General features: G+C 43.2%; 1 protein-coding gene across 1 annotated transcript in view; it reads right to left on the reverse strand.

The window, feature by feature from the left end:
- LOC124605958 overlaps positions 1–13,718 on the reverse strand; it is a 112,133-nt gene that overhangs the window by 76,405 nt on the left and 22,010 nt on the right. The window contains exon 2 of the mRNA XM_047137921.1: positions 4,808–4,908. Within this exon, the coding sequence (XP_046993877.1) occupies positions 4,808–4,908 (101 nt within the window). The remainder of the gene's footprint in view (positions 1–4,807; positions 4,909–13,718) is intronic.

The raw sequence follows: 13,718 nt of genomic DNA on the forward strand, positions 1-13,718 counted from the left end.
GTTTCTATGTAGAAGTAGATGTAGATCAAAGTATGTGACGTAAGTGGCCGTATCTTCTGATTGCACTGACATAGAAGCTAACATTTATTACACCGCCGAGGGAAGACAGATCTTAGTATGTGATATAAGTATTAACTTGATCCATCTACCCATTCCTGAGAAAAAGGTTTTTAACAGTCGTATGGACAGACAGACAGACGGACAACAAAATGATCCTGTAGGGGTTCCATTTTTACCGTCTGAAGTACGTAACCCTAACTATAAAAAATTTACAGTGAGTGTGAATTTTATAAACTGGCATGAAAAGGACCATGATGGTGGTATTTTAAATGAATATACGTAATAACCCATCTTCAGCCACAAACTACGATGAATTAGTAAACTCAATTTCACAGCCAATATTATTCATTAATTTTTCCCTTCTGCTGCGTACTTCACAATTTTGGATGAAACACTATATTGCTAAATTGATTAGTGCTTCTAGTCTCTGATAAGCCAACACATTATATCCAGCTGGTTAATAACGTGTCGGTCCACCTTTGATACACTACACAACAGCGATTCTATGTGGCATGGAGTCGGCAATTCCTGAGTATTTTTCCGGAGGTATGTAGTACCAGATGTCTACGTATATCTCACTGCAGTTCTCGTAAATTACGAGCTGAGGGGGAGCGGGGGGGGGGGGGGGTCGAATAGGCGCCCGATAACATCTCAGAAGTCTTCAGACCGAGCGAGTTTGCTGGTCAAGACATGAAAGTGAGTCCCCTGTCACCGTCCTCAGACCACTATAACAGGAATCTAGCCTTGCAGCGTGGACATTTATCCTATTGGAAGGTGCCATCGTCGCCATGGAAGACTTCATGCGTGAAGGGGTGAAGGTGGTCCACAGTCATGTGCACTAGTCTGCAGTTGCCATAATACCACTGCCTGCGTCAGTGGCGTGGTGCCTGTTTTGAGCAGCCGTTCACCTGGGTAACGGGTTTTCGGGCACAACCACCGACCTGATGTAACAAAACCAGGTCACATGTTACCACTCTCCAGTCTCTATTATCTTGTCTAACTGATGATATCTATGTGTCAAAGTGGGAACATGGTCTGCTGCGGAGCCCCATATGTAGCAATTTGAGCTGAACTGAGTGATCCGGCACGTGCATTGCACTCAGTCGTCGGCATCTGCTTACAGGTCATCGTCTCTCCTGCCTTACAGGACTGTCAAGCCTCCGACCTCCACATTTTGTGTTGCGTACCTCGAGCACCTAGTCACCAATCGTGGTGTCACGGTCCAACGACTGCCATAGACGCTCGCGGTAGTATCACGCGAAAAACGGATTACCTTCGGCTTTTCCGAGATGCTCGTACCTATGTGCTGGACCATAAGAAAGTCGCTACGTTATAAGTCAGTGGCTTTTCCGATTTGCGGACCGTATTTTCGCTGGAATGATTCTGCGTTTGTCTCTGCACCACTTATACGGGTTGCCCCAGGACAAGTGGTCTATATACGGGGGTATAACAGGAACTATTATTCGAAGCCAAAAAGTCTGGTAAACATTGGCTCTAAAATGGATATCTCCAGAGCTTTCAGCACTTCATTTCGATACTGTAAACCCTATCTCTTCTACTGAAAGCTCTCTGCTTTCCATATGTTGCTACGGGGTGGTATGAAACAAGACAGCAGAAAACTGTGTAGTAAACATGGGCTCTGAAATGCTTGACTTAAGAGCTATGAACACTTGGTCAGTAGAAGTGACGTGTTTCACAATATCTAAGATGAACAATTGCTCATAGATCTTCAGACGTGTACCTTTGAGCTTCTTGTTTACTATACTTTTTGCTACTAATGATCGATCCTGTTACATCCCTCAATATCGTCCACTCCTCCTGGGGCACCCTGTGTACCTATCTTACTGCGTAACAAACTATTTTACACCCACACCAAAAAAAGTTTTGGATCAACCCGGTTCCCAGAACTCCTGAACACAAACTTTGACTGTGGATATTGTATCACACACACAGCCCCCTTTGACTGTTCTGAGACGTCACTAAACTCGCTCAAAGATGTAAATAACCATGGACGACCAGCGCCTCTTAGACGGAAAGGATCCGACAGCCGATCAGTTCCAGTCATTCCACCAGGAAGGAGGCACATGTCTCGTGTTGTCTATAGTTCAACCATGCCTAGAAGGTCAATACCGCGGTTCGATCGCGTCCGCATTGTTACTTTGTGTCAGGAAGGGCTCTCGACAAAGGAAGTGTCCAGGCGCCTCGGAGTGAACCAAAGTGATGTTGTTCGGACATGGAGTAGATACAGAGAAAGTTCTAGGGGACTAATGACCTCAGCAGTTGAGTTCCATAGTGCTCAGAGCCATTTGAACCAAGATACAGAGAGACAGGAACTGTCGATGACCTAACTTACTCAGTCCGCCCAAGGGCTACTACTGCAGTGGATGACCGCTACCTACGCATTATGGCTCGGAGGAACCTTCACAGCAAAGCCACCATGTTGAATAACGCCTTTCGTGCAGCCACAGGACGTCGTGTTACGACTCAAACTGTGCGCAACAAGCTGCATGATGAGCAACTTCACTCCCGACGTCCATGGCAAAGCCAATCTTTGCAACCACAATAACATGGAGAGCGGTACATATGGACCCAGTAGCATGTCGAATGGACCGCTCAGGATTGCCATCAAGTTCTCTTCACCGATGAGTGTCGCATATGACCAGAAAATCGTCGGAGATGTCTTTGGAGGCAACCTGGTCGGGCTGAACGCCTTAGACATACTGTCTAACGGCCGTTTATGGACGACGTGACCCACCAACCACTCTGAGGGATCTACGCCGCATCACCATTGAGCAGTGGAACAATCTGGACCAACAGTGCCTTGATGAACTTGTGGATAGTATGCAACGAAGAATACAGGTACGGATCAATGCAAGAGGACGTACTACTGGCTACTACAGATACAGGTGTGTACAGCAGTCTGGACCACCACCTCTGAAGGTCTCGCTGTATGGTGGTACAACACGCAATGTGTGGTTTTCATGAGGAATATAAAGGTCGGAAATGATGTTTATGTTAATATCTATTCCGATTTTCTATACAGGTTCTGGAACTCTCGGAACCGAGGTGATGTGTTTTCATAAACAATTTTACCAGCTATTAGCGGAATACTTCCTAACATCATTACCGCGTAACGCATCAAGTGTCGCGGTGGGCTGCGGTTAACATGTTTTCCATCTCCAGCGTTTAAGCCTTAACGTACAACAGTTTGTTCCCTGTAAGTTTACAAATTTAAGTGTAGCTACAATCAGCATCTCCATACGCTGCTATCTGTAGTTCGTTGCGATCAAATGTATACAACGTGTAGCGCCCTTAACGGTTGCGAGGTTACTGTGTTGTATTACAGTATTTTCTGTGTTCCAGCGGGTGTTTGACGTTTGCACACTGCTAATAAATCCTTCCGTCCATAACAGAAACTTATTTTTATACTAACATTCTTTGTCTGTGTTCTAAGTCCTCTTTGTTAACACTATATGTAATAAACTATACGAAAAGATATGAAGAAGCTGAGCCAAAGCATCTGTCGATGGACCCACAAGATTCGAAATGTCATACTGCATAGTACAAAGTTATTCTGATACTGAAGCGAGACGTTGCACATACATACAGTTTTGCTGACCTAAAGTCCTGAAAGGCATTACGGGAACTGCATGTCGAATGAAATAAAGAGTTTATACCCACGATGCGGTTCGCACGTTTAAAGCTCCATCATGAGGTGGATTTATGTGTGTTCGTACGACATGTTGTGTTAAGATTTTGGGATAATTTTTGGCTCTGTCTACAGTGGTCACAGGTTCCTTTCTCCATCGTAACATATCACATGTAAAATGAGTTTTAAACCTACGAAATACGTCGTGGATATAAATAAACAGTGACTGGTAACAGAAAACTTGATATTTCATTGGATGTCAATAACAGTCAGAGTAAAGCCTAACCTAAAATGTTCGCATTTAAAGTGAAACTGCATGTTTGGAGCAGAGCAGTGTTTGAATTTGCGGCAAGAAGATTAACAGATATTAGAAGATAGAAGTGAGCGTAAAGTGCTCGGCAGGTTTCAAGACACTACTTACAAAAGTAGGCAGACATCGCATAGCTACATTCCTTGTACGGGAAATTGTTTTTCACGCTATATCTGCTCTGATTGATGTGCAGAGTCATTTCAACAAATTTCTTATTTCTTGGTGAATAGAGGAGATGGCACCAATTAATCTTACCGAAGCGTTGCTATTCGTCGACCAGATTGCTCGGCTGTTATCACGAGGAGCCCATCAGCAAATGGAATGTGTTTCACGAAAGCTGGACAAGTGCGAACACGACCCGCTTTCTGATGGCTGTGCACAGACTTAATTATGTAGATTCTGTAGGTTCTGATGAGTGAATTTGTGAGTATCAAAATGTGCAACATAAATGAGCCTATCTTTTTACTGCATAAACCTAGCAGTTTAAATGCTCTACACCACCAAGGAACTGTAGACCTTAGCATTTGACATAAATTTCAAATTCATACCTATACTCGTTCCTGCGAAAAATGGTTCTAAGCAGACGGAGAGACAAATAAAGTGGTGGTAACATAAGGATTCCGTTTATATCGATAGATATACAGAACCTTAAAAAAGAAAGAAAAAGTTTTGGGCGACTCTATGTCATGTTTGCGTATGACAATAAGAGGTACTATAGCCACACAAGCACAATAATCACATAGAGTAAGAGACAAAGGGTAAGAGATAAAGGTGAAGCTGCCACTCACCGTGTTGTTTATGTCCTCCATGAAGTCCATTATTTCACAGTACTCATGGGAGTCATTGATGGACTTCACTTTCAGGAAGTAGCCTTTAGGTAAGCGGCCCTCTGAAACGAAAATAAAATAGATCACTTCTTTACCAGTGCTGTACAACTAGATTATTTTAAATCTAACTCAGTACAGGGACTAGAATTACTTGCTGTTCCTCCAAGTGTGTCGCTAGACAGTGTACCACGGGCCGACTTATTAACTGTTCAGTGCTGCATATGAGTCACTGAGGGTGCTGGCAGCCCCATACCCATAGAGAGAGGATTATAGTGTTTTGTCTTTTCTGTCAAGAAGGACATATACGAGTACACTGGAATAACATACAGGTGAGTCGTTCAGAGTATTACTGTGTCTCCATTTGGGAGTGTACGGCACAGTTCCGCTGATATAAACGACTTTCAGACAATTTTTTCTCATTTGTTCACAGCAATGCTCAGCGTGCAATAGTGTATCCATTAACTCTGGAATGTTAATACAGCAAGGTAGACTGCTGAGCACTAAGGCAGCAGCACTACGGAGGCGATGTTCAACAAGTGTCAAACTGGCCTCAGGTGTACTACAAGTTCGGATGTGCAAATGATAAGCATATTAGTGCGGCCACTCTAAGTAGGTATGATTAACGACACTAACATTATATTCATGGGGAAAGATTACACGAAGGGTATCTTACTCAGAAATCAAATTTGAATGTTGTTTGTGAGAAAATCATGTTTTGCACCGTCAAAGAAGAAGGAATGTTTACTCGTACATGTTGAATTCGACATTGTCAGGATCGTGGCCAATCGATACTGTGGTTTATTGTCCTACGGTACCGCTGATTCGGATCCAGCGCACTGCCATGCTTAACTGGATTGAATCAGGACGGCGGTAGTGAATGTCTTGTATAAGCTAGTGCCTGAGAAAATATGTTGAAGATTTGAGTCTTCCTAAATTTTGCAGCTGTGTGTTCATGTCTGAGTGGTAGAGTAAGTCGAGTGTAGCTAGCGAGAGAAAGTGAAAACATTATGCATGACGTTTGAAGGCGATGCGGGTTGCATAAAACCCATCAGTAGGGGCAGCTGTAACGCTGTGTACAAAGGGTATTCCAGAAATTTATCGACAAATTTTGAGGTGTTGTAGAGGCTTGTCTTGAGGAAAAATCAAGGATAGGAACGAATGTCTAGATCCGTCATCCAACGACACTACAAAGTTCCGAAGCTATAGGCGCGGGCCACTTCCACCAGGACACCTCTTTGGCAGCAGACATAACTTTGCATTCCCACAGTCCATGTTTCACTACCATACCATTCTGTACGTCAGACGTGCATTAACAGAAATTTATTCCTCAAATTAAGGCCTATGTTTGATAGTAGGATACTTCTCTTGGCCAGGAATGCCCTTATGCTAGTCTGCTTTTGATATTCTCCTTGCTCCGTCCGTCGTTGGTTATTTTGCTCCCTGAGGTAGCAGAACTCCTTAACTTCATCTATTTCATGACCATCAGTCATGTTGTTAAGTTTTTCGCTGTTCTCATTTCTGCTACTTCTCATTACATTCACCTTTCTTCGACTTACTCTCAATTCATATTCTGTACTCATTAGACTGTTCATTCCATTCAGCAAATCATGTAATTATTCTTCACTTTCACTCAGGTTAGCAATTTCATCAGCGAACCTATCAAAAGATCCTTCCACTTTGAATTTTAATTCCACTCCTGAACCTTTCCTTTAGTTCCATCATTGATTCTTCGGTGTATAGATTGAACTGAAGGAACGAAAGACTGCATCCCTGTCTTACACTGTTTTTAATACGAGCACTTTGTTCTTGGTCGTCCACCCTTATTATCCCTTCTTGGCTCCCTATAGCTTACCGCTATTTTTCTCAGAATTTCGAACATTTTGCATTATTTTACACTGTCGAACGCTTTTTCAAGTTCGACAAATCCTATGAACGTGTCTTGATTTTTCTTCAGTCTTGCTTCCATCATCAATCGCAACGACAGAATTGCCTCTCTGGTCCCTTTACCTTTTCTAAAGCCAAAATCTAAGTACACTGCGTAACGCAATGAAAATTCCACTTTCTTGAAGTCCCATAACTTTTTCCTGTTAGGACGCAGAAGCTTGAAATTAGGCGCAGAGGAGTCTCCACAATTCCTCTGCAATGCTGTCAAAGTGGGACACCCTGCGACTTAACCCAAGACCCTTGAAACAGCAGTGACACATGCGAAAAGCCCAAAGTTCATGTGAGATACGAGGGTTGGAACTTAAATAGTGGCAATAATTTGTTCACAACCGATACAAAAGAGTTCCATGTTTGCACCTGTTACTGTCCTTCAAAGTAGTCACCAGCGTTGTGTAGAACCCGTTGTAAGCGATGTGGAAGGCGTAGTATACCGTTAGCATAGCCTGTTCTGTTGATGGTGCAAATGGAGCCGTCTACTGCCCGAACTCTTACGGGAATCGCTGCGAGAAATAATACCAGAAATCAAAGTGAGACGTACGACGAGCGTATCCGTTAGGACAGTATAGCGAAATTTGGCGTTAATGGGCTGTGGCAGCAGACGACCGACGCGAACACACTTGTTAACTGCACGACACAGCCGGCAGTGTCTCTCCTGGGCTCGTCACCACATAGCTTGGACCCCAGACGGCTGGAAAATCCTAGACTGGTTAGATGAGTCCTGATTTCAGTTCGTAGGAGCTGATGTTAGGGCTTGAGTGTGGCGCAGACCACATAGGTCCATGAACCCAAGGCTGTGTGCAAGCTGGTGGTGGCTGCATAATAGTGAGGCCGGGTTTACATGTAATGGGCTACGTCCTCTGGTACAACTGAACCGATCACTGAATGTAAATGGCTACGTTCGGCTACTTGGAGACCATTTGTAGCTAATTCATGAACTTCATTTCCCCAAACAACGATGGAACCTTTATGGATGATAATGCGCCACATCAGCGGACCACAGTTGTTCGCGATTGGTTTGGAGAACATTCCGGACAGTTGAGCGAATGGTTTGGCAATCCAGATGGTCCGACATAAACCCTATCAGACATTTAGGTGACAGAAACGAGAAGTCACTTCGTGCACAAAATCCTGCACCGCAATTATGGACGGTGAGGGACTTCCAGCGTCTTGTGGAGTCCATGCCACATCGAACTGCTGCACTACACCACGCAAAAGGAGGTTATTATTTTTGAATAAACGTTTTTCAAAAAAATGGTTCAAATGGCTCTGAGCACTATGGGACTCAACTGCTGAGGTCATTAGTCCCCTAGAACTTAGAACTAGTTAAACGTAACTAACCTAAGGACATCACAAACATCCATGCCCGAAGCAGGATTCGGACCTGCGACCGTAGCGGTCTTGCGGTTCCAGACTGCAGCGCCTTTAACCGCACGGCCACTTCGGCCAGCCAAACGTTTTTCATGCAGCTATTTAATTCATTAAACTTCACCACATCTACATCTAGATCCATATTCCGCAAGCCACCTGACGGTGTGTGGCGGAGGGTACCTTGAGTACCTTTATCGGTTCTCCCTTCTATTCCAGTCTCGTATTGTTCGTGGAATGAAGGATTGTCGGTATGCCTCTGTGTAGGCTCTAATTTCTCTGATTTTATCCTCATGGTCTCTTCGCGAGATACACGTAGGAGGGAGCAATATACTGCTTGACTCTTCGGTGAAAGTATGTTCTAGAAACTTCAAAAAAAGCCCGTACCGAGCTGCTGAGCGTCTCTCCTGCAGAGTCTTCCACGGAAGTTTATCTATCATCTCCGTAACGCTTTCGCGATTACTAAATGATCCAGTAACGAAGCGCGCTGCTCTCCGTTCGATCTTATCTACCTCTTCTATCAACCCTATCTGGTACGGATCCCACACTGCTGAGCAGTATTCAAGCAGTGGACGAACAAGCTTACTGTAACCTACTTCCTTTGTTTTCGGAGTGCATTTCCTTAGGATTCTTCCAATGAATCTCAGTCTGGCATCTGCTTTACCGACGACCATCTTGATATGATCATTCCATTTTAAATCACTCCTAATGCGTACTCCCAGATAATTTATGGAATTAGCTGCTTCCAGTTGCTGACCTGCTATATTGTAGCTAAATGATATGGGATCTTTGTTTCTATGTATTCGTAGCACATTACACTTGTCTACATTGAGATTCAATTGCCATTCCCTGCACCATGCGTCAATTCGCTTCAGATCCTCCTGCATTTCAGTACAATTTTCCATTGTTACAACCTCTCGATATACCACAGCATCATCCGCAAAAACCCTCAGTGAACTTACGATGTCATCCACAAGGTCATTTATGTATATTGTGAATAGCAACGGTCCTACGACACTGCCCTGCGGCACACCTGAAATCACTCTTACTTCGGAAGACTTCTCTCCATTGAGAATGACATGCTGCGTTCTGTTATCTAGGAACTCTTCAATCCAATCACACAACTGGTCCGATGGTCCATATGCTCTTACTTTGTTCATTAAACGACTTGCGGAAGTCAAGAAACACAGCATCTGCCTGGGAACCCGTGTCTGTAGCCCTCTGAGTCTCGTGTACGAATATCGCTAGCTGGGTTTCACACGATTGTCTTTTTCGAAACCCATGCTGATTCATACAGAGTAGATTTCTAGTTTCCAGAAAAGTCATTATACTCGAACATAATACGTGTTCCGAAATTCTACAACTGATCGACGTTAGAGATATAGTTCTATAGTTCTGCACATCTGTTCGACGTCCCTTCTTGAAAACGGGGATGACCTGTGCCCTTTTCCAATCCTTTGGAACGCTACGCTCTTCTAGAGACCTACGGTAGACCGCTGCAAGAAGGGGGGCAAGTTCCTTCGCGTACTCTGTGTAAAAGCGAACTGGTATCCCACCAGGTCCAGCGGCCTGTGCATTGCAGCACACGTTCCCTGCTCCTGGGACCTATAGCCTCAAGTAACTTGTAAGAGAGAACTGATTGGAAATATTTAGTGAAGCGTAAACCCTGGTCGGTCGACCTGAAGTTCTGTAGCTGTGTTGCGTGTTTTTCTTTGTGGTGGAAATTAGGGCTAAATTTCTATTCATATTTACGTAACTTCGGGCGATTTGGCGCTTAAACGGCACTTAAACGTGATTTGAGACTTAAACGCTATTATTGTTCAATAGCAACCTCAAGGCTCCGAAAAGTCCCTGCTACTGGCCAAAATTGCGACTCATTATAGAATTACAAAAAATTAGGGCGTCTTATAAATAGAGAAAACTGACTATATTAACACTTCCTTTGAGCATGTTAAGTGTTCCCTAAGAAAGCATTCGGACAGTGACAGTAAGACAGACTTTTATTCTAGATCTAGGTATCACTTTGGCTTCTACAGTTATGCAATATTAAGATTAAAGTGGTCACCTAGTATCAATTCTATACCATATGCAGTGCTACGGACTGATCGGTGAGCTGTTTTATAGGAGTGAGCAATATTTTGACACGTGACGAGTATTCAGCAGAAACACAGCCGATGTTTCTTTGCCATGTCGCTCATCAACTGCAAATTCGGTTTCAGGAGATACTCCCTCAGTCTGCATGTTTTTCGATAGCACCTGATTCTCAGTCCAACAAAGAGAGAAAAAGAACTAAAGTAATTATTGTGGAATACCACATTCTCACGATAGGTTTCGTGCAAGTATTTCATCTGCACGTTGTACGGATGATATCACTCTTACGGTGATAAAAGTTGCAGCTAAGGAAGGGCCGTAGTCACTATTGCGCAGTGTTAAGACAGGATTTTGCCTAGATGACTAAAGCGTGCACCGTGTGTGAGAAGGAGAGCAGGCAATTTTCTCTAACTCAACGATAATAGTCGCGCGCCCCTGCCAGTTCTCCGTTTCTCCCTGCGACAGACGCCGCTAAGCCACTCGTCTCTCTTCTAGAGTTGCCCATTAGAGTCCTAGGAATGCAATTAACTCCGCACAAGTGAGCCCCTGCGTTGTTGCCTGAGTTTCCACAGAAGCTAATTCTTGTCTAGCCAGCGCACATTCTACAGAGGCTAAACTCCAGATCCTAACGTCCAGTTACTACTGTACCGTACTTTATTTCCGTTCTTCAAGTGTATTGTGTGAAGGGTTTATAAACGAACTCGTGCTGGCAAGCTGACTGACGATTCATAGACTGATCTGGTTACAAAACACTGGTCCACATAGGACTTCGTGCAGAAATAAAAGTAGACAGTCTTTGTTGATTTCGGTGCGTTGAATACGAATATCTCTACTGCAACTGTCTCCTAGTTTAGTGTTACGAGTACGAGTAAGTTGATAGTTTACATTTCACGTATATTGATACTGTAATCAACAGCATATGTACGCTGAAACGCCAAAGAAACTGGTATACGCATGCGTATTCAAGTACAGAGATATGTAAACAGGCAGAATGCGGCGCTGCGATTGGCAACGCCTATATTACACAACAAGTGACTGGCGCTGTTGTTACATGGATTACTGCTTATACAACGGCAGTTATCAAGATTTAAGTGTGTTTGAACGTGGTGTTACAGTCGGTGCACGAGCAATGGGACACAGCATCTCCAAGGTAGCGCTGAAGTGGGGATTTTCTCTTACGACCATTAACGAGTCTACCGTGAATATCAGGAATCCATAAAAAAATTAAATCTTCCACATCGCTGCAGCTGGAAAGTGATCCCACAAGAACGGTGCCAACGACGGCTGAAGAGAATCGATCAGCGTGACAGAAGCGTAACCCTTCCGTAAACTGCTACAGATTTCAATGCTGGCCCTCCACAAGTGTCAGCGTGCGAACCATTCAATGAAACATCGTCAATGTGGGCTTTCGAGGTCGAGGGCCCACTCAAGTACTCTAAATGACTGCACGACAGAAAGCATTTCGCCTCACCTGGACCAGTCAACACCAGCATTGGATTGTTGGTGACTGGAAACATATTGCGTGGTCAGACGAGTCTCATTTCAAACTGCATCGAGCGGATGGACGTTTATGGGTATGGAGACAATCTCATGAACTCATGGACCCTGCATGTCAGCAGGGGACTGTGATAGCTGGTAGAGGCTCTGTAATGATGTGGGGTGTGAGCAGTTGGAGTGATATCGGACCCCTTATAGGTCTAGATGAGACTGACAGGTGACACATACGTAAGCATTCTGTATGATCACCAGCATCCATTCAAGTCCATTGTGCATTCCGAGGAACTCGGACAGTTACAGTAGGGCAACGCAACACCAGAACCGCCGCAGAGTGGCTCCAGGCAAACATTTGTCCCCGAAGTCATTGACCATCTTGTCCCACAATGGCATACATGTATTAACAGTTATGATGATTACTTTAGAAATAATAAACAGTTTACTTATTTTAATTCTGTTTCTCTCATTTGCATTTTACTGCCCCTTATATAGTATGATATACAAATCTGGTATAATTGGTTCCAGTCTCTATTTGCACTAATTCTTTCGGAGAGATGCATAAAATATGCAAGATTGAATTCACTATCATTTTTAAATAATCCATAGCCAAGATTTCAGAAAATATCGTTGAACAAATTCCGAAATTTTGTCATTGGAGTTGGTTTATATTTGTGTAGTATACCACGGAAGGCAGACAAATAACAAGAGGATTGTAATAAGCAACAGGATAGTAATAAACTTCTAAATAGCACAAAGTAAAATAAATAATTAAGACTTGATTATTATAATGACCCATAAGGGTGATGGGATATTCTACAGTCAGAATGATGAGTTCACCGTTGTGCAGTTTTTGGCGCTTCCCTTCTAAAGGTATCTGAAGTACACGAAACTTTCTATCCCTAGACGTATCCTGAATAAATATTCTTTTCTAGATACAGTTTAGACCCAACAAATGATTTATAACGCTATCTGGCTGTTATGTGCGACGAAATGAATATTTTCAAATGTAGATACAACTTACTTTGCGAAACGAAAGAATAGTGAGCATAAAGAATATTTGAAAAAGTTGTACAACTGAGTCACAAGCATTAAGTTCAAAATATGGTTTTAAGGTCATGTAAATAATCCACCGTTATGCACAATGAGCATGCACATCTCTGTTTGGTAAGTTTTTCTATGTAGAAATCGAAAATCTAAGGACACATTGTAACCATGTTGGATGAAAGGCCTGAGAAACATACAAAGAATTGGCAAGAGAGTTCCGCTAATTGCAGTTTTGAGAAATGTATAAACTATGTATAACAGTCGCTCTAAAGGCAGAAAATCTTCAAAGCTTAGCACCACAGCTCGATGCAAAATGAACGCAGTACGATGAGAGAGTAGAATATTGTGCAAACAACTGCTGAAATGCAGTTTTTAATCACAGCATATACCACTCTTTGACCCTACAAACTGAACCACCCTCACCACAAACAGAGACATGTATAAGAGCCCCTAGCTGATTAAAGCGAATGTTAAGTTTGAACGTAGAAAAATGCTTATTAAAGATCTGTAAGCATTGCACATAATATTACGCCAAGCTGCAGGAAGTGAGCCAGAATATCTTCATAAAACTGTAACATATAATCTCAGGATGATCAACAGAAAGCAACTTCAAAGCAACTTAGTACATAACTCACGCATTGGCAGCGCGGCTGCATCCGGAACTAGAGAGGAGAAATGGAGCTAACATGAGTTTAATGTTAAGGATTTCATACATCAGAGATCAAGACGTCGCTGTTACGGCAGTATATACTGGCTTCTCTCCTTCCTTCTGTGAATCCGAGAGTATAACGTGTCTGAGAAAGGTGGCGCTGCAGTCGCTTCATGAGCGGTTAATTGATGCCGATACTATTTAGATGTCAAAGGAATATTATGACTTAATGATACGTAAATTTAACGATCCCTTACAACGATCACATAGAGACGGTTAGTTAGT

Source organism: Schistocerca americana, chromosome 3 (assembly GCF_021461395.2).
Source record: "Schistocerca americana isolate TAMUIC-IGC-003095 chromosome 3, iqSchAmer2.1, whole genome shotgun sequence".
Taxonomy (NCBI): Eukaryota; Metazoa; Arthropoda; class Insecta; order Orthoptera; family Acrididae; genus Schistocerca; species Schistocerca americana.